The sequence below is a fragment of the Vipera berus genome, assembly GCF_964194415.1.
Source record: "Vipera berus genome assembly, chromosome: 2".
In the NCBI taxonomy this organism is placed as follows: domain Eukaryota; kingdom Metazoa; phylum Chordata; class Lepidosauria; order Squamata; family Viperidae; genus Vipera; species Vipera berus.
The window spans coordinates 187,483,957-187,510,199 of NC_138203.1; the positions used below are offsets into that span (position 1 = coordinate 187,483,957).

At 36.1% G+C, this 26,243-nt stretch overlaps 1 protein-coding gene across 5 annotated transcripts in view; it reads left to right on the top strand.

Annotated features, from left to right (window-relative positions):
- Positions 1-26,243, top strand: part of TENM2 (teneurin transmembrane protein 2) — a gene marked incomplete at its 5' end in the record, with an annotated part of 970,964 nt that overhangs the window by 222,602 nt on the left and 722,119 nt on the right. For 2 of the 5 annotated variants that reach the window (XM_081316733.1, XM_081316734.1), the window contains one exon: positions 14,670-14,715. The exons of the other annotated variants lie outside the window; for them this stretch is intronic. In XM_081316733.1, the coding sequence (XP_081172859.1) occupies positions 14,670-14,715 (46 nt within the window). Of the gene's footprint in view, positions 1-14,669; positions 14,716-26,243 lie in introns of those variants that run through there. 5 annotated transcript variants of the gene reach the window in all.

A 26,243-nucleotide genomic window follows, 5' to 3' on the forward strand; every position in this document is an offset into this window, starting at 1 on the left:
CAGAAATGACAATTGACAGGAGAAGAAAAGACTAGAATAAAGTAGGAATAGAAAATATTTCCTATCTATAGAGGCCTGCAGTACTTTATGAAGGAACAAATATAAGTAGAGGCAAATACAACAATCACTAACCTGAATAAGCAGGCCAGGCATACAGTAGTGCTTCCACAGAATAGAATATACTAAACTCTTGTTATCTTTCTCTCATTACTCAGATATTCTTGAAAGAAAATCAGCTTTGGGAATTAGAAAACAACAACTATTTACAGAGCTTTGGATCCTAAAGAAATAAGCACGCTTGAAAGAAACTCATAGAAAGGAATACAATGTGTGAATACTTATATGCTCAGTATACTTTCTGAGTGTTGGAGATCAGTAAAAATATACATTAGAAGTTTGCATGGGCATATTTATTTGAATAGCCAAAATAAATTTTAATCTCAAATAAAATCAGATTTATTGTATAAAATTAGACATATCACTGGCTTAAGTTGTTTATGAAACCTTTAATAAAAGCTTTACTTGCATCCCAACTGTTATTGAATCATTCCCTTAACTAAATTATTTACAAAATTTTTTTTAAATTCCTTGTTATAATTCTGCACTATTACCATTTCTATTCACACTTAGAATACAGCATCCAGGTTTGGTCACTATATTATAAAAAAGACTTTGGAAAGAATAAAGAAAAGAGTAACAAAGAAGATTAGGGGGCTGGAGGCTAAAACATATGTAAAATGTTTGCAGGAATTGGATATGCCTAGTCTAGTAAAAAGGACTAGGGGTACGTGATAGCAGTATTCCAATATTTGAGGGGATGCCATAAAGAAGACCTATCCTACAAAGCTCCAGAAGGCAAGACAACAATGGATGGAAACTAATCAAGGAGAGAAGCAACTAGAACTAAGGAGAAAATTCCTGACAGTTGGAACACTCAACCAATGGAAGTTGTGGGTGCTCCATCTCTGAAGGCTTTTAAGATGAGATGAATATCTAAAGAAACAAACTTTACTGAAGATTAAAGAGGAACAGAGACATGTTATGAATGAATCTAGAACAATAAGGGAAGTTTCTGAAGTTATAAAAAAAGAATAAACTAGGAAAGTTGCCTGGACCAGATGGATTATCCAGTTCTTATTATAAATGCCTTGAGCAGGGGTAGGCAACCTCGGCTTTTTTATGACTCATGGACTTCAACTCCCAGAATTCCTGAGTCAGCATGGAGTTGAAGTCCATGAGTCATAAAAGAGCTGAGGTTGCCTACCCCTGACCTTGAGGATGAACTTTTACAACCTTTATAAAGCACAGTGAACTCTATCCTACACAGAGGAATGATACCAGAGAATTGGAAAAAGGCCAGTATAATAGTAATACTAAAGAGGGACAAGATAGACTGTAACAAGAAACTATAAGGTGATATCATTATTGGATAATGACAACAAGCTGTTCACAAAGATTCTAGGTGATAGGCTGAAAATAATTTATTTAAAGGACCAATGGCTTGTTTTTTAACTTAAACTGCAATTAAAGGACAAGGTGAGAAATGTGTTAAATATTTTGAAATATTTAGATCAACAGAATGAAAAATAAGCTGCAATAAGCTTCTTTAATAACGAGAAGGCCTTTGACAATTTGAACTAGGCTTTCTTGGTTTTGGAAAATATGTATTTTGGAGAGAACTATATAAAATGTGTAAGTTCAATTTACACTTTACAAAAAGAACAAATAATTGATAATGGAGACATAAGAAAACCTGTGAGATATAAAAAGTACCAAGACAGGATTATCTGTCACCTCTATTATTTGCTTTGCTTCTTGAAATACTGAATATAGCTATAAAACCAGATGAGAGGCTTGTGGGAGTAAAGATTAAAGTCACCATGTGTGAGTTGGGTGCAGTATAAATTTGATTAATAAATAAAGTTTAGAAAAGGAACTTACAAGGACTTTTGCAGATGACTTGGTGTTGATTTTGAAAAACCCTTTAAAGGGACTTAAAGTATCACTTGGCAAATTGAAAGAATTTAGTGCATTAGCAGAGTTAAAGAGTAATAAATAGAACAAGAAGATGCTTACAAAAAATATCAAAACAGAAGCTCAAACATGAACCGTATGTTCTTTTGAAATAATATATTAAGACATGGAATGAAGTTTAAAAAGACATTTTAAGATGAGATAAACTACAACTGTCATCACTAGGGAGAATTTCTATGATAAAAATGAACATCTTGCTTACAAAGATGTTTTTGTTTCAGACAATACCTGTTTTGAAAACTGATGCACCACTTAAACAATGGAAGAAGGATAAATCTAAATTTGTGTGGCAGGGAAAAGAACCAAGGGTTAAACATAAGATGTTACAAGATAAAAATAAAAGAGGAGGATTGGTTTTACCCAATTTGAAACTGTATTTTGCAACTTGCTGTTTGGTTTATATAAAAGAATGGATGATGCTTGAGTTAAGACACAATTGAGATGTGGGTAGCATGGATATTTGTGGTAGAAGAAACTTAAATTTAATGGATTTCAAAAATCGTTATGTTAAACAGGCCAAATTGAGAATATGGAATTGATACAAACCCAGGTTGTACCCCAAAGATTTTAATGGTTCTCCATACAAGAACAAGATCTGATGGCAGAGGGATAAAGATGTCAATAAGTTCTCTTGTTTACAATTATTATAAAGATTTAAGTAGAAGTTATGGTTTAGAATCTTAGAACATTGTAAGAGTGAGACTGAAACACAACTGCAAATACATGATGAATATCAATGCAAAAATGTATACACATTTATTGAAATTTGAAAGAAAAGAGCAAGAAAAAGAATGTTTGATAAACATCAACTTTTGTTTATGATATACAATGGGAAAAATTTGTGGTTGAAAGGATTGAAATTTACACTGTTATAATCTAAAAAAAGAATGTTTTTATAACATGATGTACTAGAAGCCATATAGAATGCATAAAGACGCTTCAAATTAATATTCAAATTGGAACAACAAAAATTGACATTTTACTATATTTGGTGGATGTGTAAAAAAGCTACATTATTCTGGATTTAAACACACACATTGAGTCAAAGGATTTTTTTTAAAAAAAAATAGCTGGGAGCAATAGTCTTCCTTACTGGGATTGATGGACAAACAATTGAAAAAAAAGTCATGGAACTTGGTTCTTGTAAGATTATTACTGTACAAGCACAAAGATGGAAAGATTTGGCATTATCCACAATGGAGAAATGATTGGTGAAAATAGTGGAATTTGCCAAAATGACTAAACTCTCCTCTTTGCTTAGAGAAAAAATAATATAAATGCTTACTGGTGACTAGAGACCTCTGATGGACATTTGTGCAAAAGAAAAAAAAATAAAGTTGTAATATAAGTACAATTATAACTTTATCTTTTATTCTGTATAATCTATCCTGTCTAATCAAAAACTTGAAATCATGAATCATATGTTCATTTTTTTTACTACTGTTAGGAAGATTTGAACTTTCTACTTTGTACTTTTTTTCTTTTCTGTTTTTCTTTCATCTTTTTTTTTACTTTTTAGAACTTCTACTTTTCTGGGTTTTATTTCTTTTTCTTACTTTATATTAGTTTTTACCTTCCTTTTTAAAAATCTTTAATAAAATTAAATCTTTAATAAAATGTGTGTGTATGTATGCATGTATATGTATATATTTTGTAAGCATAAATAAGGAGATACAACATAAAGGTATTATAGAATCAAAAAATTGGAGGAATTATTTAGGTCATTGAATCAAACCTATTGTTCAGGACAAACCAAATGTAATTTAACATGTAATTCATAATTTACTTTTAAAAATCAAGTTAAAGCATCCCTGAAATATCGTTTTCACTTTCAGTGAAATAATGTATTCACACATTTGGAAATATTTTCTAATATACAACTGGAATCTGTCTTTATCTAATCTTAAAGCCATTAATTCCACAACCTGTATTGTGTAATATCGCCAAACACTATATGACTTTCTTCAGTGTGTCATATGTTCAAGTATATGAAAAATGTTCTCATATATTACTCTCAAGGCTTTGTTTCCATTTTTTTTTACCTCTATCTTAATTTCTAACAGTGGTATACCTAACATATTTGAGAAAATAATTTTACAATGTGTTACTGCATCACATGGCCAACTGTATCAACCTCATTCTAAATCCACCACTGATCCTCTAAAGAGCCTTCTTGCCATCCAATGCACCTCTGAATACATGCACCTGGGGTGGACTAATACTCCTCACCTACACACACACACTCCTTGTTCTTTGTATACTGATTTCTAATCTTCTGATAAGTCTTATTCCCTTCTCTTAACCAATTCCAGTTTGTTTTCTTAAAATGTAGTAGCAGAATATCCCAAAGGTGCTTTTTCAAATGGCAGCTGGACTTTCTTTGTTTTTGCTTGAAGACATTTCACTTCTCATCCAAGAAGCTTCTTCAGTTCTAAATAAACTGAAGAAAAGAAATTTCATTCAAAACTGAAGAAGCTTCTTGGATGAGAAGTGAAATGTCTTCAAGCAAAAACCAAGAAAGTCCAGTTGCCTTTTGAAAAGCACTTTTGGAACAACCATGACCTGGATGATTGACAATCTCCATACACATTTAGTACCAGAATAGGACATATTACTCGAGATGTGTTCTGACTAGAGCAAATTAAAACAAAACTATAACTTCCAAATGTTTGAAAAGTACCTTTTTACTACAACCTAAAATTGCATTTGCCTTCCCCCCCCCACCAACAATATCACATTGCTGACTAATGTTCAGTTGGCAATCAGTTACTGTTCCAAGATTTTATGCACACTTATTGCTGCCAAGGCAAATTTTCCTGTCTAAATAAACACATTTTATTTGTTTCTTAAGTGAAGAAATCTGCTATTATCAGCTCATTCCTCTAAGCTATCAAAATGACTTGGAATTTTCTGTCTTCTAAGATATTGGGTATACTACTACTCAATTCTGTTTTATTCAATTTCTTTTTAACTACTAGATCCATTAAATGTCACTTTGTTTGTGCTCAATATAAGTCTTTCCCAAAAATGATACTCTCCAGATATGTAGAATTTCAACTTCCATAGTTTTCATACCAGCTGGAGGGTTATGGGTGCTGAGGTCCAACATATGTAAAGGGGAAAACTGCATCTTTGCAATGTGCATATCAACATGTGCTTATGTTTATTAAATATAATATTGAACAGCAAATATCTTTTATTGGTCTTGCTACATCTCTTTCGGCTTCCAAAGGTTTTAGCTATTCATTATCTAAATTTGTCCTATTTATCCCAGATTTCTCAAATAACAGCCAGATTATTATGAAAAGAGCTTGCTGATAGTAAGGTTTTTGAATTGCTTCAATGATTGCCATAGGTACGACTATTCTGGAAAATAGCAACAGCTGCACAAACTGCCTTTTAAAAAAAACTTTTAAATAAAATCTGTAATACTGAATCTTTTTGCTTATGAAATGTCAGAAACTATGTTTACTGTAAAGCTTCTGCTTTAATGCCTCTGAATTTACAATGTTAGAAAATATTCATAATAACCACCAATAGTTCATGCATGTCTCCATTCAGCAGAATGAAAGAGAGAGCATAGTAGCAATCATCAACTTCTGTTAAAGCTAAATCTGGCAATTCTATGTGAAAAATAAATGTTGGGGGGGACAGATTTATCTTTAATATAATGTTGTTCTTACTGTAATCTTTATGCTCATTATTTCTTCAAGCGGTGTGTAAAGTATTTAGAAAAACTGTTGTGACAAAAAGAAAAAAAGGGGGGAAGTTAAGGTGATTTTATCTAGCATATTTCATAGTCACGGTACATGTAATGTGAAGCAAAGTGCAGGATCATCAGAATCAACTCAAAGGGATGAAAGGAGGGTTGGGATGTTGTCTGTCTCATGGCCTCTCCATTCATCAGCAACCTAATTCTTTGACAACTGGCCAGAATTAGACCAAATTTAGAGAGAAAGGAGGGGAAGCTGATTAAAGAAAAATCAAATTCAAAAATGTGTTGGATCAGGCTGGAGGTTGCAAGAAAGAGACAGAATGGAACAATTTGCCTCAGCCAACTTTCCATGGCCAACTCACCATGATTAATTCTCTACGGCTAACTCACTGCAGGACAACTCACCATGGCCAACATTGTCACGGGACAACTCGCTGCAGGACAATTCAAGTTAATTATTTAAAATAACTGTAAAAATACTTTATTTTTTGTCATTCCCATTTTATGGCCCTGGTGAGTTATCATAGACCCAAAAGAGAATCTGGAAACATTGCCCCAGTGCCTTCCCATGGGAGAGGCATCGGACTTAAATTGTTGTGAATAGTTCCATTCTCAGCCTCATTCCTGGTCATATGACCCAGAGCATAGCTATGCAGTCATTCTGTGCTTCCTAGCTACAACACAAGAGGATACACAGATATATGTGTGAGCATGCCATAACATTGTTCTTTTTCTTACTGCAATGGCCACTGCTGGTAAAGGAATCATCCAGCATTAAGAAATTGTTCTGTATGCTTTCCATTCCTTGCTTTATCTTTCAAAAATACTAAGGGCCCACTGATCAATATTGGACAATCTTGTTTTGCCTCATAATGTAGTTACCTTAAGTGTACACTTGACTTTATGTTTGTCACCATGGAATACTACTTAAAAACTTGGTGGAGCAGTGGGCTAATGCCTCCTTAAGTAACACCGGCTGCCTGCAATTAGTGCAGGTTCGAGTCCCACCAGGCTCAAGGTTGACTCAGCCTTCCATCCTTCCAAGGTAGGTAAAATGAGGACCCAGATTGTTGGGGGCAATAAGCTGACTTTGTAATAATGCCACTTGGGGGGGGGCGCGAAAGCCCTAATAAGCAGGCATATACATAGAATGAAGGCTATTGCTAACCACATTGATTTGTGCTTTAGATTGTAAGCCGCCCTGAGTCTTCGGAGGAGGGCGGGATATAAATGGGATTTAAAAAAAACTGTACTATTTTAGGGGACAGTTGAAGCGAGTTGTTTAACACAATGAATGTAAGCAAGAATTTGGGGCTGTAGTACCACACAGAGCTGCTTGAATTATTATTATCAATAGAAAACTGGACCAACAAATCTATGAAATAAAAATTGTTTGCTTAAATAAGAAAGAACCATACTTATCAAAATGGCATTGTAATCTTTTCACACTCCAGAAGGTTTTTCTTTGTCAAACAGCAGCACTTAATCCATCCACTGGGCCAAAGGTTTAGCAACCTGATCCAAACTATTTTTTTACAGTAATGTCCAAATAAAGTCCATAACAAAGTGGCTTTTCTACAACAGGGGAAAAAATAAGGTATAAATCAAACCATATTAATTAATTAATTAATTAATTAATTTTATTGGGTTTGTATACTATTCCCGTAGGACTCAGGGCAGTTTACAGGGCAGTTAAAACCATGAATACAAAAAATTAAAAACAATTAAAACAATTAAATTAAATTCAAGCCCCAAAAGTAAATCTAAAACCCAGTTAAATTAACAACCCCACAGTCTGGACCAAACAGATCGAAGAGCCAAGTTTTCAGGTCCTGGCAAAATGAGCGAAGGTCGGGGGCAGTCCTAAGTTCTGTGGGTAGTTGGTTCCATAGGGCAGGCGCACCCACAGAGAACGCCCTTCCCCTGGGAATAACCCGCCGGCATTCATTAACCGGCAGTACCCTGAGAAGGCCCTCCCTGTGGGGGCGCACAGGACGATGGGAAGATGATGTTGGCAGCAGGTGTTCCCTTAGATAATCTGGACCCAAGCCATTTAGGGCTTTATAGGTCATTACTAGCACCTTGAATCTCACCCGGAGGGCAACCGGAAGCCAATGTAGCTCACTGTAAGAGCCACTGTGGTATCATAGTTGAGATTTTAGATATAAACTAAAGCAGCAGGAGAGGGGAATGACTTTAGTTCAAATCTACCTTCCACCATGGAAATTCATCCCATGAATTTACTGGAGTGACTTTGACCTAGTCACTTATTCACAGCCCAACCCATCACACAAGATTGCTAATTGGTAAGAAAAATGGACAAGGGGCCACTCAAGCACCTGAAGGATATTATCTAAAATGCAGTTTTAAAGCACTACATATTCAGACATTTTCCTGGGTGAAGTTTCTGTTGAACCCTATAAATATTTTATCTGGTTAGAATTTTTGAGTTCTTCTGTAATTTAAGCACTTTAAATTACATTACAAATTACAATAAGGCTACAGTAATCCCATAGCACTGAGTAAATCCTAGTCAGATCAATGGGTATTAATTTGCTATGAGACCCAAATAAGATATCTTTATTGGTTTCCCTATTGCTAATAGGAAAACTGTTTGTAAAGTATAAGAAATATATAAAAAATGGCATTTAGTTTAGTTGACTTCCTTCAAATAACTTTTTCTCCCACTCCTACTCTTTCTTTATCATATCCACATATACATTCTCCTCCTTGTGACAAACTTCAGAAAAATATTCCAAAACACATTAACCTTGACAACAAGAAGCTTGGTCTATCAATCCAATCTAGTTCACTTTGAGCCTCATTGCCAAGTACTAATTGGCTGAGTGCCTCTGTGCCAAAACAATACATTTGCTTTGAAGAAAGAGTACAGGTGAGAGGTGCCTTCTAGAGAAGCCACAATTTCATTAACTGGGTTGCATTTTGCAGAAGAACTTTTCTTTATAATTATTTATCTGTTAAATAAATCCAAAGCGGGAACAAGAAGGAATCTTTCTAGGCATTTTCTGTAGTCTGCAAATTGCCCTTGGAGCATCCTTGTCATCATGCAAAAGACATTTTTTATTCTCCCAGGCTTTTTAAATAATAATGCTGATGCTAGGTGCCTCTTGATCAGCTCGGCCCTAAACAGATACAACAAGCATTCAAAGGCATGCGAGCTTCTGATAAATAGATTTATAATAGGAAATACAGCCATTATGAAAGAATTTTGGTAACAGTTGTCTCTTAAATGCAAGCCCTATTTATAGTAAAATTGAGGTTTTAATTCTTGGCCCCTTTTTTCTCTTTTGCACAATGTAATATGCTTGAGGATTTGGGGCATACTTTCCATTTTGTAATTCTTTTAGTAACAGACTAATCTGCTTTCAGCTATTTTTTATTCTAATCTTGAAAGAACTGGGTCCTATGCCTAGTGTGATTTTTGTTTTACCTTCAATTGCATTTTCTTCTTTATTATTGATTATTCCTTATATTATGCTATATATTTTATGATATCTTAGTATATGTTTGTTGAAAATTATGGACATATTTATAATAAACTGGTCTGATTTTTTTGTTAAATAAGCAGCATATAAGTAATATTGCTTTAATTTAATTTATTTAATTAGGAACCACCTGATTTAACAAAGACTGTGTGGTGTGCAATAAATACGTAAATAAATACATCTCTCTCTCTCTCTCCCTCTCCCTCTCTCTCTCTCTCTCTCTCTTGTTTCTCCCTATAAGATGATTTGTGACATATATATAAAAGGAGTTGTCTTTGGTAAAATTCAAGTGCTCTATACTTTTTTTCTTTTTATATAGACATTAATTCTTTAATATCCACAGTCTATTGTAATCTTAAGTTCTTTCGCTTGATCTGCAGATCAAGATTTAAATGACTGAATCTGTACCTTACAGCTTTGGCCATGAGCTTTGCATAGCCAGAGAGAGGTCTTGTCTTCCATGTGTTGAATGAGGGCTTGTAATCTATTTCTGTGAATAAATGCCACTATTTGTGCTGTCACAGCCAATCAGTACTTCACTGAAATAGTAGTAAGAGTACTGATAATGATGATGATGATATAAATAATTGAACTCTCATACCACAGGTATATTTTGTCCAACAAATCTGATTTATGGATTAGCACTGAGGTTGAGTAACTAAAAGAAACCTTTTACTGAACAGCAATCTTGAAAACAGTCTTCCTCTGTTTTGCAAAATTATATAAGTCTAAACCCTCAATTCTGAAGGTTTGTGTATCACAGCATCAGTGTGTAGAAAAGAAAGGGTTTGAAGAATGAAAAAGGAAGGCAGGAAGTCTTTCTTTTAAGTGTTAAACTTGCCTTATAATTGGATTTGCTAGTTGATAGTGAAAGAAAGCTTTGATTAGCTGTTTCCCTAGAGCTAAAGAAACTTATATGAAACTTTGGGTTGAAACCAATTATTTACATTTCCATGGAAAATGTCATTATTAGTACATTTTGCTCTGTAACTGTTATTCTAATGTGTTGTGGGATGGTGCCTGCATGGCTTGGTAATGATGCTGGAGAAATCATTTTAAGTACATTTAAGGTAGAAAAATAGCATGTGCATATTTATGTAACTCTAAGTACTGAGCTCTCTGGGGAAGTTGTACACTCCTTCCTCACCAAGGTAGTTTATTTGTGCCAGCAAAGATTTATGTTGCTGAAATAAAGTTGTGTTGCATGGGAAGCCCTCAGCACGCTAGTAACATGCCTTAAGAAGTTAAGAGTGAAGATTGAGTGAAGCAAACTTGCAAGTCTTGGCATTCTCCATATGTCTTGGGCATTCTTCACATGTATGGATTTCTTCTCGTAGAATTCCCAGTTCACGTGGCTATTGCTGGGAGTTGATGTCTACACATTTTCCAAGCACTGATGTTGAGAAAGTCTGACCTAAATATTCTAGTGGAGCATCTTTGGTGTAGGTTAATTGAAATTTGATCTGTGCACAGTTTCAATGTTTACATCTAATAGACAAAAGGTGAATTTTCTTGAAATTCCATCTTTCTTCCTGTAATATGAGATATATCTTGGTGTTGATTGAGGGAAGTGCTACATACTATAGGTTGTTGTTTTTTTTCAAATTAGAACAAAGAAAGTTAACAAAGATGTCTCTTTTGGAGCATAAAATGTCATAAAACTATTTATGTCAAATACATTATTCATAAATTATTGATATACTTATAGACTGCCTTTCATTCTGATGAATGCCAGAGTGTCGTATAATGAACTTGCTTACAGGTAATCTTAACTATATAAAATAGAAACCTACATAAGCAAGCTGAAAGAAAGTTAGCTAACTCAAAACATGTAAATGAAAAATTTTCATAATTGCCTGTTTAAAGGCAAATAATATGGGATGCAAAAAGAATTTTAGGAATTATCACTAAAAAGATTTCAACATGCAGAATATGTTACAAGGAATAAGAGATACAGTAAGGAAGCAAGAAATGTCTAGACAAGAAACTTTAAATTAGGCTAAAGAAAGATTGAGCACATGTTGAAATAGTTATTTGGTTCTCTTTCTTTTGGCAGACGGGCAGATTAAAAGTTTGAAGGGATATGTCAATGTCCAGTCTGTGTCAGGATTATGTGTAGCATCCTATAGACCTGCTCCTCGAAGTGTAGATGCACAGAAAGGCCTTTTGCAGGGCTAGCCATAGAAGCAAAGTGATCTATGCTTCATCATCACTCTTGTAATAATTGTCTTCTGGGCACAGCATACCTGTCTGAAAGACCGGAGAAATCCTCGAAACAACTACACTTGTAAGTGTGGAGCAGGAAAAAAAATACGCAAAAGGGTAACTAAAATGATAACTGTCCCATAAAGAAAAGTGATAGCACTTAAGCGGCTTAAGGAAACACATTGCAAAAGTATGGAACCAAAACAATTATTGAATCAGAACAATCATCTCTACAAGAAAAATCATAATCATAATAGTAAAGTTGGAAGGGACCTTGGAGGTCATCTAGTCCAACCCCCTGCTCAGGCAGGAAACCCTATACCAGGGGTCAGCAACCTGAAACAATGAAAGAGCCACTTGGAACCGATTCTCTCACAAAAGGAAAAACTGGGAGCCGCAAAAAATGTGTGCACATGCGCGTACATGCGTGCATGCACAGAACAGGGTTTGATTGAAGAGTGGAGCCAAGGCGAGATATGCACCTACCCTGCATATTTGAATTGATTGATTGAACTTTTTTAGTCCCACTTTTTTTTTGGACTGCACATGGCAGAGGACTGGGAGCCGCAGGAGACGGCTGAAAGAGCCGCATGCGGCTCCGGAGCCGCGGGTTGCAGACCTGTGCCCTATACCATTTCAGACAAATGGCTGTCCAGTCTCTTCTTAAAAAACTTCAAGTGTTGGAGCATTCACAGCTTCTGGAGGCAGTGAGAAGTTCTCTCATAGAACTTCTAATAATGGTGAATATTGATACAAGAAGTATAATAAAAAATAAAGACTTCTTGACCCAGCTTGGCTGAAGCTCTTGTTCATGATTTGATGGCACAGGTGAGGTTGCCAAAAGTAGCCCTATACTCTCTACTCCCAAAGTAGGCAAAGAAAAGCTTGATTCCTTTATAAGCTATCTGGAGATGTTAAAGGAGACGCAACATATACATTTTCTAAGAAAATCAGATGTTTAAATAAGACCTCTCATCCCTCTTCTTTAGCTGAACCATCTGAGCACCATCCATTGCTGGTGCTTATATCTAGTTTGATATCAAAAGGAGAGGATAATGTGGCGGTAGCAATGTGTGGTGGTCTGTTTGGATGATGCAGGCTTTCATCTCTGCCCAGTAATTCCAATCTCTGATACTGTGCTTGCCCAGCCCAAGTTTAAATTAGGGGATTCATTTGCCCAGGTATAATAAGGGGTTTAAGAGGGGACTGAATCAGTGAATGGAGGGTAAATTCACTCATTGTTGGCTACTAATTTTAATGGGACACGGTGGCTCAGTGGGTTAGGATGCTGAGCTTGTCGATCAGATGGTTGGCAGTTTGGCGGGTCGAATCCCGAGCGCCACGTAACAGAGTGAGCGCCTGTTACTCGTCCCAGCTTCTGCCAACCTAGCAGTTCGAAAGCACGTAAAAATGCAAGTAGAAAAATAGGGACCACTACGGTGGGAAGGTAACAGTATTCCGTGTGCCTTTGGCGTCTAAGCCACATGACCATGGAGATGTCCTCGGACAAGCGCTGGCTCTTCAGCTTTGAAACGGAGATGAGCACCGCCCCCTAGAGTTGGAAACAACTAGCATGCATGTGCGGGGGAATCTTTACCTTTACCTTAATCTTAATGGTAATATTCAGTCTCCAAGAATAGAGCCCACTTGCCTCTAAATGACAGATGCTAGGAAACAAGAGGAGGTGTAATTGTTTTCTTATGTTCTTAAACATGCATACATGCATGAAACAGCTACCATTTTTTGTAATTATTGGTATTATTCTAAAACATGCGCTTTATGGCAACCAAGCAACTTTTCATTCTTCTGTACGTGTTCGTAACTTTTAGCCAGCATGGTATAGTGGAGTCCCTTTCCTTTCTCTCAGAGCAGCCTACCTCACAGACAGGAGAAAAGATGGGGAGACCCCAACATTGGAGAAAAGGCTGAATAAAAACGAAGTAAGTCCATAAATAAGGTGGCTAACAGGCACTGCAACCTGCTTCTCGATAGATGTGCTTTGGAATGAAGTGCACGATGCCGAACTGAAGTTCTAAATCTAGTCCTCAGCTCAGGATTGCCATTCGGAGCTCTCCTTCTCAGCCCAACCTGAAGGCTGACGAATTCGCCATACTGCCCGATCACAACTCTCCCCCAACCACTTTATTTCAGGGTGCAAATAAAAGTGTGGAAGGCTGGAAGAGGATGTCGGTGATCCCGCCCGTCCGAGAGATGAATCCAGCCCGGTTATTTACTTATTTTATTTAGTTAGTTGCCGTGCGAATTCAATTAGCAGCGTGAAACATTTGCTGCGGTTTTTGTTTACCGGTGGCAGTTTGTCAGTAGTTATAAGTAGAGTTCCATCTGTCAGTTAAACGAGAGAGAGAGAGAGAGAGAGAGAGAGAGAGAGAGAGAGAGAGAGAGAGAGAGAGAGAAAATATATATCAGAAGGAAGGAATAAATGAACTAATTTCCGCCTGGCTGTATAGGAGAAGTAACGGGGCCGCCGCGGAGCGTGCTGGTTGCTTCTCGCTGCACGGGGAAACGCTGGGGAGGTGAGAACAGCACACACGCGAGGACTCTGGCACGGTTGGCAAATCCAGGAGGCGCAAGGATGTGTTACCAAACGCGCGAGAGGGAGGCAGGGTGCCGCGTTCAGTGAGAGATAAACAGAAGATGCTCGACGCCTGTTTTCTTTTTTTGCCTCGTTCTTGCAAGCTCTTCCCTTCAAACTCCTCCGGATTCCTTCCCTGCTTCTCGACTCTCCCCGTCTCTTTCTCTCCCCCATTGTTCTCCTCTTTTCCTTGCTTTTGATGCACAGACGTGGTCACATTCCGTTGACTCGCCCCTCTTCCTTGTTTGTGTGTCTGTGTGTGTGTGTGTGTGTGTGCGTTTAAAACATTCACGCCTAGTGAGGCTTTAAGCCAGAGCCAGCAGCCTCTCGGGCGAGTTTTAGTCATGTGTGAAGCTCAGTTTGATCGAGCGCTCCTTTTCTGCCTTTTCACTCTAACCAAAGATTAATAGGTGGCGTCACGTTGCTCCCCTGCTCCTTTCCGCAGGAGGGACTTAAAAGGAACAACGACCACCCCCCCACACACACCCCACCCCACCCCCGCTAATCACTTTCGATAAGAATTTTCCTCCCAAAAAAAGAAAGAAAAAAAAAGGGGGGGGGAAGATAACCGTGCAATCAATCTACGAGCGGTGGCAAAGACTGGGGAAGGCTAGAGATGCTTCATACTGCTAACAAGGGAAGGAAGGCTTCCACCGAGACAGGTAAGAAGTGCCTGAATGGGAAGGATCTGTGGAGGGGAGAGAGAGAGAGAGAAAGAGAGAGAGAGAGAGAGAGAGAAAGAGAGAGAGAGAGAGAAGAGAGAGAGAGAGAGAGAGAGAGAGAGAGAGAGAGAGAGAGAGAGAGAGAGAGAGAGAGAGAGAGAGAGAGAGAGAGAGAGAGAGAGAGAAACAAGCTGTTGGGTTTGCATCGGTTTTCAGCCCGGATAAAATATCTCCGGTGGGTCTTATGCCAGCTGCCTTTTGTTCGTGATGTAAAGTACCTGGAGTGACTGATGGATTGGAGCGTACTAAAGGTTCAGCTGAAAATGGGTTTGTCTGCCAGGCAGCTTACGATCTAAAGGACTCTTTCCCCCACCCCACGCCCCGCTTGTGTTTAATTGTTATTTTTCACCGCGGACTTTTATACTGTATATATATATATATATATATATATATATAAGAACAAAACACTGCTGGGCACAAAAGCAGGAGTTTGGCAGAAGGTTAAACCCAGGGCTGGAGGAAATCTCCACCAGCTTGCAACCTTGCTGGGAGCTGGCAATTCTGCAGTTTGATGCCCAATTGATCTGAAGCGCTTTCCGAGAGGGATTTGGGCTCTCACTGCTCAGGCTAGGTGTTGGCGAGGCTGGGTTGAATCTCCAGCATCGCTAGTAAAAGCATGACAGCCTTTCTAAAGTGCTCTGCAACCTACGGCAGGGTTCACTTTATGCTAAAGCCCTCCGTTCCCTTCTTCAGTGAAAAGGGGTTATCAGGCTATGCCAACAGCATCCAGGCTTAGCAGCAATCAGAAAGGTGGGTGAATGTTAACTGTCCAATGGAGAAACTCTGACAGTGATGTCCACAAGCGCACAGGGATGTAATAAAGGATTTCCTGCATAACAGCTAACCTACAGAGAGGCTAATTACCTGTCACAAGGTCTGAACTTTGGATTGGGGAATGGGAGTCATACTGATACAATGTAAGTGTCCTCAGCTTTCATAGCTAGGCCTTTAAATTTTTGTAGGATAAAGTAGGTAACCTGCTAGATGCAAACTAAGCTTACAATGAAATTTAGTTATCATGGATGGGTTAATTGTGGGTGGGTTTTTTAAAAAAAATTATCTACCATATCAGTTATTTGGGAAGTCTTTATTTTAAAAAAATTGTGTTGTCTTTACATTATGTCTGTGTGTGAGCTTGTAAGGAAATGTAATAGTGACCGTGTAGTGAATACTCCAAAGTTGATAGGGGGTCTGTGGAATACAACATACAGACACTTTTTGGATTTTTCTCTCCTTTTTCCTATGCTTTAGAAATTATATTAAATTAAATAAGCATTCCTATGCTTAGAATTATATTAAAGAACTTAAAATAGTAAATATTAAAAATCAGTAGGACCTATGTTTCAGATTTGTATAGTAAACTAAAGAATTTCTGTAAGAGATGAAAAGTTATAATACTGTGGTGGCTTTCCATGGAATAGCCATACTTGAAAATAATAGATAGGCTTAAAGGGAAAAAAATACACTAAAAATAAAAGGAATATTTGAAATGAAACTGAATAGTGGTTGCATTCTGTTCTTAGATATTTAAGCAACATCATCACATATAAGAATAATGGATTTTGTGAAACATGTAACATCATCCACAATATTTTTTATAGAATTAAAACTCCAAAGGGTATGTTTACTTGTCAAATTTTAGAAATGTAAGTAACTGTTCCCATTATAAGGCAGTTTCTTCTTGTAAAAAATAACACCCTGCCATTTGAAAAATATAAATGAAAAGATGGTCACATAGCACAGGTAGGAATAAGGTTTATTATAAAGTATGGTAATGTAGCAATTATAGTTTACACTTTAAATTTGCACAAAGTGTACAATGCAATAGTAAGTACTGTAATATTTTAACTTATTTTAACAAAAGAATTGAGTTTGCTTCTTCATAAAAATGTCAGCTTAAGCACAACTAAATAATACATGAGGCAATTTTGATAAAAACCCTTAAATCTTCCTAGAATGCAGACTTTCATTTTCTGTATTCAAAGAACCAAACCCTTCAAATGACTTTTTCACATTATAATCATTGCATTAGTAAAATTAATGGTAATCTGCAGTAAATAGGGAACACTCTGTATCCCTTAGAAGACTAATACAAAAAGGTTAAGTCCTTTTAACAAGGCTAGTTTAAACCCAAGGGCAATAGTAAAGACTCTGTTGTCAAACCAAATTTCTGTTCATTCATAGTTCTCCCCCCTTCTTACTCCTCCCCTAGCCTTTTTTGGCAGATGCTAACTTGCTTCTTCTCAACATTTACAGTGTGATTAATATGAAATGAAGCATTTTATGGATAATCCAGTAGATGCTGCTGTAGAGCAAAGGAAACATCACTTTACTGGCTGGGGAAAGGGGAGAGAGGAGAGCCATGGGAAGAAAAATCTTAAGCACTGAGTATGTTGACTGCTGATGGAAGAGTAATGTGAGATCATTACATTTTCATACCATTCTATAGGGTGTTATTAAAGCTGAAGCCACACTTACTGGAATGATCACAGCTCGGTTAGGCACATAGCACGTCTGCTATTTTAAATTGTAAAATCAGTTTACTGTATATTACTATGCAGAACATTTCATCACTGAATACTAAAGCCCTTTAACATGCAAATTTTCTCAGAGGAAGAGCTGAAGCGCAATGATCTTAAAGCAATAATGCTCAGATTCATTATAAAAATGGGCCCCAGTTGCCAATGCACAGTACAAGTGTTTAGAAATAAAAAAAAATGTGGCTACTATATTGATAGAATTGAAATTCAGCAGTGGCATTTCTGATTAATATTGAGCACTTAAAAGACTAATTGTAAAATACCAGAAAACCTAAATTGTTAATTAGAAAGGATGTATGCTTGCCAGCACTAAAGTTGATATCGTGAGGTTTTTAGTAGGACAGAAAAAAAATTTACATATAGAAAAACAGAATCTGAAGGTGAAAAAGGAGAGAGAGAGAGAGAGAGAGAATGAGAATATATGGGATGAGGAGAAAATGTGTAGTGCTGTGTTATCCTGTGTAAGTAAATGTTGATAACATGACAAAGCAAACCAGAGAGCTACTTACTGATGCAATTTCAGGCAACCACTGACCTCTATCTGTGGGAATATTTATTTTTTAGAAGTGATTCTGAAGCCTCAATGTACAGTACAATCAAAATAGTGAAGAATAATTTTTAATACATTGGTTCTGAAATATAATGCATTATTCCTCTTCTAAACCATGTTTGTATTCAGCTACATTTCATGGTAACTTGCTCTTGTGTAGCTGATACAGATTTTGTGAACTGATTAAATAGATTCTAAGTTCTTGGCTTAATCGGTTATTAAAACTTGAATACTTTTTTTTAGTTAGCCAAATGTATGTAGGCCATAGTTTATTTTTATACATTTAAAATTACTGTTAGCTTTCTTTCTCCTAAGTGTGCACCCAAATACATACCTGCTAGAAAGATTGGTATTTCAAACATGAAACTGTTTGCCTTACAACAATATAGTTATGTGCAATAATAAAAGCTTAATTCATTCTTTTACAAGAGAGCTTCTGACATGCAAGATAAATTGTCTTTCCTTTTTTCTGCCTGCAGCCCCCATTACATCACTCACTTCTACAATAAAAAAAAGTCTCTCAAACTTCCAGAGCTGTTCTGGAATCTGTGAAAACTGAAGGAGGAAGAAAAAAAAAGTTTATTAGCCAAAGAACTGTATAGGACATAAACGTTTATGTTAATAAATATAATTGCATGTGGCTGGTTTTAAACCAACTTGTATTTTAAGATATTCAACTTATATCTGTCTTTGTCTATAAGGATCTAAAATGACTTTGACAGTAGTAAATGTCCTGTATCCTGCTATTCAAACAAAAAGCAGTTAGATTCCTTTTACGTAAGCACATTTAAATACAAATTTTAATCGCTGATTAGAAGATACTCAAGTATATGTAATTTGGAAATGCTTTGCCATTACTTTCAGAATCATGTCATTCATTCAGTCTGGAAACTATTTTACATTACAAGTTCTGACAAAATTTTCTAACATAAAATTATGTCAGTAATGTGATAACATTCTGAATTTAAACTTGTTGTTTGCATACATTTTTGTTTAACGTCATAAACCATGATGCTTTGTGTCACACCAGCTAAACTTTTTAGGACATCCTAAAAGAACCACCAGTTCTAAATGTGACTGTTTTTTGTTCTAAAATGGAATTCTATTTTAGAGAGATGCTGGGATGTCACTGATTTATATAGTTACAATTTGTAATGGCTTTCTATTATTTGATTCTAACAATATTTAGATAAGCAGTAACGTAGGTGCCTAATTTCCGTTTTTCCCCTTTACTGATTTTTCAGATAGGGCTTCCTTATGTTGTGTATTTATGCATAAAGAACATTTAAAGGCATGTGAGTGTGTGGGAATAAGAGGTGATTATAATTTAAATGATTAATTAGTGCTTCAAAAGAAGGATACTACTAATGCCATTGATGCTTAATACAACTTTTTTACAATACCATTTGCTAGGCTGCTCTTTAGGCATACTGTATTTACAAGTCAATAGCTTTTATCAGCTCAGCTTTGAAACTGTCTATTAGTGAAAGTTAAGTCTTTAAATAGTTCAAGAAGTATAGTAATTAATATTCCCAGTAATGTTGCAACATTCTTAATTTGCCATGCCTTTTGTAAATGTTCCAAATTCATGTGAAATTTACATCATGCAGTGGAGTGTTCCGTATGATGTAAAACTCTGTAAGAACATTATGCAAAATAAAATATTATAAAATTGTGCACTAATGGGGATTATTTTCTGGGAGGCTTGCCCCATTTCAAAAGCTGTTTCACTAAGACGAACGGATGTTTTATTTTATAGGACTGCAGTTTTTATCATTGTTGAATTATAAACAGATGAAATTTCAAAGAATTGCAATGGAAGGAGATGATTATGCCTTGCTTATATTAAAATGTACATCCATATTGTTGATTTCTTCATCTGAAATACATTTGAATTGAACACTTTAATTCATCCTGCACAAGGAAATACCCTTTGAATCTTTGTTTTGTTTTTTAGTAAAGCTCCAGGAATGTACTATAACTGTATTGCCTCTCCTGGATATCATGCTTCCCTTTGGAAATGCTGTAATATGAGCAAACCATGGAGTTTCTTGCAGACATCTCTCATTGTTTTTCTTTGATTGAAAACTAATATTACTCTGGAAGAATCTTTTCATAAGTGCTATCAAGATATCACTGCAAAATCTGACACAGATACTTTCCTTCTTTAACAAGCATCAACAGACACATTATCCCTTCTTCAAAGAATTTCCATACTTTGATATGCTTGAATTCTGTACTTTGATACAGCTTTCAGTACAAAATTTTGATTGTTAAAAGTATGAAACGTTGCATCTATTGTGAGCAACACCCAAGAAGTAGCCAATCCGTATTCACCATCATGATTTTTAGCCCCCCCTCCTCTGTAGAAAATGCAAGGTATATTGCATTTGTTGAAATATATGCAAACAACATATATTTTACAAGGTGTTGGCAATATTGAAGATAAGTAATTTGAAATATTACTAGTGTTAGTATATTTATGAAGTATATATGTGTCATATAAAGGTGCTGAGTTAATATTTATGATTATACACAAATATGTGCATGGCTATATATAATCACACAAGAGTCTCTAGAGGTCACTAGAAGGTAAGGAATGGACAGTCATTAAATTAGTTTCTATGGGGTCCATTTATACATTAACATTTTAGAAAAGTTAACTATTCTGGAAAGGAAAAAAATGGTGTAAAATAGTCAGCAAAGATGTAAGCAAGCATCAGCAAGTAAAGTCTTGGGTCTGTCATGTTCGCTTATTATTTTTATTATTTTCAATGATCACTAATTATCTTTCTCTTCAAGATTTTAAAAGTATTACAACTTAGCTCTGGAATATCTTGAGTTTTTGGTCTTATAGTTTATTTTACTGATGAGAAGGAAACATTAAACCTGCTCTCATTTAAAGAATAGCAAATTTTAAAGATCATCTTGGAATATTTTATATCATCACAGTGTAAAGAATATCCAGATCAGCTGAAATGTGGCTTGGTTGAGTTTTTCACTCTTCAGTCAAGACATACCTGGATACTGTGAAAGTTTGTTTTATCAATAATGTTCCATTTAAAATAAGAAGAAAGAAAACAGATGTTTAGAGTGGAAAAAAATATGTTGGGTATAATGAGTAACCATTACATATTTCATAGACAGAGTACTCTGAAGTAAAAGTAATAAACTGTGCTACTGCAAATAATATATCACTTTTCTTTTTCTTTTTTCATACATGTATAGCAGGGTGATTGTGGATGAAGATTAGTTAACCTTAAATAGGTAATTGTTGGATTTAGGATGCAGATCTTCAGCTGGAGCTTATTAAATTGTAAAATATGGATTGTCTTTACCCTAATGGCCTCTGAATCCTATTATCATCCCATTAGAGTGTGTGGGATTTTAGTAATTCTGTTGTTTTCAGTGGGCAGTGAATATAATGGGGGAGGGCAGGGGTTAATGCAATTCATGTCTTTTAATACTTGTAACTCCGTCCCTCATCACTCAGGTTGGTTTCATTAGCTTTCTTTTTGCTATTTTTTTTATGCACCAGGAGCATTTCTTTAACCACCTCATGCTTTCTGTACACTTTGTACTTTATAAACAGAATAGAAAGTAAACTGTTGGTGGTTATACCAAAAATATTAAAGTACCATTTTATTTTTATGTCGTTATACCATTTTTCATTTAAAACATTTGTAAAATTGTAAGGATGTGAAAAGTTGTATTCTACTATGCAGAGGTAGCATAGGAGGGCCACTGTTGCTGGATTCTGCATTGCCAGGTTCTGCACTTACCTGTTCCATAATTCAGTCTTATGTTCTCCCAAAGAGCGAGAGAGCGAGAGAGAGGGAGGGAGGGAGGGAGGGAGGGAGGGAGAGGGAGAGAGAGAGAGAGAAGAGAGAGAGAGAGAGAGAGAGAGAGAGAGAGAGAGAGAGAGAGAGAGAGAGAGAGAGAGAGAGAGGCAGGCTTTTATTCAGGTGAGATTACTCCTTATTTTGGCTGAGTTTGACTTCTTCAGCAGTGTGGTGATATATGCAATGTTGTCATGAATTTGGTTTGCTTGACAGCTCATGCCAGGTATTCAAAAGAACTCCTCTTAACGTTGACAGCCGTGTGATGGTTAGTTCCAAGCTATCATTGTTAGTAAATCAGTTGCTGTGCATGAGAGGGATCTCAGTCAAGTTTTTGCAAGAAGACATTCTTAATGCTCTGTACTGGGATACTTTCATCATGCTTTGTAAATATTTTTATAAATACACATTAAATACACTGCCTGAGGTAGTGGTATGTGGGAATGACATCAAAGGGTGAGCAAAATCCTGCCTGGGAAATGATTAGACAAGAGAAGTGTTGTGTTTCGGGTTCGAATGAGCAGGAAAGATGCCAGGCATGTGAGTACAGAGAAACAGCAACTTTATGGATAACCATAACTGTACTGAGGGTGTGCATGTACTCTTTATATACCTGTTCTGTAGCAGCCTACTACCGGCCCTGCAGAAAAGACAGGGACAACCCCTTTTACAAAATGGCAAGAGGCTGGAACTAAGCCTGCCAAATTTATTAACATAAAACAGAGCAAACAGAACAAAGAGAGCAAACACGAACCATGAAACAGGAGCTATTCAAACGGTTGCCTTCAGCAAACCAGCCCTCCCACACATTCCCCTTTTAAACAGTTCAGGGCGTGGCTTCTCTGTGCCTCCTTCCGAGGTGCCACATTGCCTTCCTCTGTTTACTCCTAATTGACTGCCTCCTGCGTCGGGCGTCCTTGAACAGGGCCAGCTGTGGGTCATCTTCATCCACGCTGTCAGGCTCACACAGCTGGGTCTGTGTCGTGACCAGATGGGAGGGGCCTGGCTGAGGGCTCTGCGGAGCCTCAATACTATCCTCAGCAAGGTCTCCAACACCCCCCTCCTCCTCCTCTGAATCGTCCGACCCAACTGCCGAACCCACAGGCTGATCCTGAATCACAACAATACCTTCATACAACCAATCAGATTGAACCCATTATTCCCACTATTTTGGTTCCCGCCTGAACTGTTAGAACTCAGTATGTGTGCTGGAGAACTGTTAGTTCCCAGTATGCAGGTGAATAGGTGTTTCTCCAAACCCCAATACATAACAAGAAGGAGGAGCCTGCAGTTGCTTATAGTCAGAAAAATAAACACAGGAAGTATCCACCCTAATTAATCAGGCTATTAAAAGTGGTGAGAGACTTGTACTTTCAGACTTGCAAGATTCTGTTAATATAATCATACAATAAAGTAGAATTAGTTCATTTGGTTGTATTTTCTGTCTGGATTATCTGGTAGGGCTGATACCTATTTTGTTTTGGAAAATCACAAGATTATACACTTATCTTTCTATTTTAAATTAATTCCAGTTTGATTTGATGTTCAAACCCTAAGTGTTAATTTAAGTATGGTTAGTGAAAGTAATCATATATTGTGATTTCAAATTGATTGACTTGCAGTAAATAACATTTGGCTACTTACATGATTTAAACCAGCTAAGTGAATATTTTTATACTGTTCTTTCTCCCTCTGCTGGAGTGGAAGAGAAGAAACCTACGTTTTCTATGTTCTTGTACTATTGATTTAGCAGTACATCCAAAGTAGTCTGTTCCCACACAGCTGAGAACTTAAATTTTGGTTTCCAATGGATTTGCAGCAGACAAAAAGTTAGGGGTGGGATATACTACTTCTTGGTTATTTGTGCATAATTATGTGGTAATTATGTTGTAATTCCTACTCCTTATTAGTCAGTAAAATTATTTCAGTCCAAGAATTTTAATTTTATGAATAGCTTATACTTTATTATTGAAAAGAATGCTAAAAATTTGCCACCCAAATGTTAAAATACTATCATTCATTCCAGAAGCCACAAATTCCAGTTATGTCATTTGCAATGTATTCTTTAATGTTTTTGGCATCTCCTGCTGTTAGGACATGTCTCCTGCTGTGCAAAAACCTAGCTCTTTTACTTGGTGACATCATTAATAGGCCATTCATTCGCTGTTTTCGGAAACTGTAATTCAAAGAATGTATACATAAAAGTGATTGCTTTGTATTTTGATATACTGTCCATTATTTTGGTGGAGTGGTGTGTGTTGAGGGGGGAAAATTGTTTGGTTGAGTTTTCATCATTTTATGGAATAGTTTAGTAACATACTTTCGGTATTTTATCCGTAATTGGCAGAACTGATTTTAGTTGAAAAATCTTCACAACAATACCCATCAATTATTATTTAAACAAATAATATAAATGAAACAATATTCAAGCCTCCCAAGGTATATGAATACAATACCATAAATGTACAAATGTACAGCATGTACAACCAAAACAAAATTGTGGTAAAATTAAGTTGTGTGCTAAATCACAAATTCAACTTTTAAAGTGACACGAGGGATACCATTGCCTCTGTGATTCTGATCTTTGTCGTTCACAACATGGTGCATGAATATCTTTTCCAAGGCCTTTTTGACCACTATACCAATTGCTGGTCTGTTGTATTTTTCTTGACTTCTTTCGTTTACTGTTAATGATTCCAAATAATAGAGCTGTTTACTACTTCAGTATATTCACTATCACTTCTAAGGTTGGTTTTTGTACTTGTTGCTAGTATGATCTTCTTTATATTTAATTTAGTCCAGGGGTGTCAAACTGCCAGCCCATGGGCCGGTTTCATCATATGGAAACCGCACCCACCCCATTGCCAGCAATGGCAAAACAGTCCCGATATGTCTCGCGATGTCACGTGATGTCACGAGTTTGACCTGTCTGATTTAGTGCCATTAATTCACCATGTTCATTGACATCCATTACTGTAGATTTTTTGCATTCTTAGCTATCCAAACAATGATGTCAGTATATTGATGTTTTTCCTGTAGTTTTAAAACCACAGGCATCTTTGTCTAATCCAACTTAATATATATTCAGCAGGAAGGATGAATAAATAAGGGAAGATCGTGCAATCTTCTCCCACTCATTTGCCAGCTTAGAACCAGATTCTTTTACTGCATTCTGTCGGTATTGTGACTTCCTGCCCTGTATATAGATTTCTCATGAGGGCCATGAAATTTGCTGGGATTTCTCTAAGTACATTCCACAGCTTGACATGATTAACAAAACTGCAGGCTTTTCTATAATCAATAAAGCACATACTGACGACTTCTTCTTCTTCTTTTTTGTATTCTTTGGCTTTCTAAGTTATCCACTAATAATGTGTTGCATTCCAGCTTGAATATCTTGCACTAAGAACCATACACAACTCTAACATGCTTTGCATTCTGAAGAAAGCCTTAGATTTGTATTTTTAAGATTTCCGGGTCAATTTAACTCTTAGTTTGAAGGTTGGAATGGTCCCCTGTCACTGTTATTTCAATACTTTCTAGTATGGACAACATTGATCCATTTTGTACAAAGATAGGTAAAAATATAAAGGGAAGGCATTGGTTTACAAACAGCCATAGTATTTAAGACGTCAGATTGAAATCTATCAGGATTTTGGTTTTGAAAGAATAACTACTTTATATCTAGATGCTATTTTCCATGTTCAATATTACCGGATTTTCACTGGACTAGTTTGACTTTAATTGAAAAAAAAAAGTTGCTTTTGTAGCAGATTAACAGTACTTATTTATTAGATTTATTTATCGCTCCTCATTCAAAAGTTTAGAGTAGAATACATAGTCCTCCTTCCTTCTTTTGTTTTTTTACTACAACAGTCACTGTCCGCGGTGGCTTGGACTGAGAGAGAGCAACAGGTCCCAAGTTTACCAATGAGCTGAATATTAATTACTGAAATAAAGTATTTGAATTGCATAATATTGTAACTAAATAATCTGTTGAAAAGAAATTAACAGCTATCCTACTATTGATAAGTGCAGCAAAGTTTTTACCACAGACTATTTAGAAGAAAATTAGGAATTAATAAAACATGCAAAATGTTTATTTTAATCTATGTATGGGGAAGATAAGGATTATATTTCAAGACTGTGAGTTTATTTCTATATACCTGCACAATTATTGCACTATGTCTGCTAAATTGACAGCTTAAAAATAAAATTGGCTTTTCACTCTAGAATTTGAAGATGACTGTTTTAATTAATTCTTGATTGCTTGTTGATCTATGACTTTTTAAAATTCATGACTTAATGCTTCTCTCAGTCTCCACCATTACTTCTTATTAACAACACAGGAGAAAGATGCAGCTCCTTTAGTTTTTAAGCATAAACAAAAGTATGTACTGCTTCTATGCTAGCAAATATAATCAAGTGGTTTTGTGCCCTTAGAATTTTCTTTTCTGAAAGTTTCCATTAATAATGATAACATTGTTCTAAAATAGTGTATTAATATTCACAATGTTGTTCTAAAATATTCTAAAATAA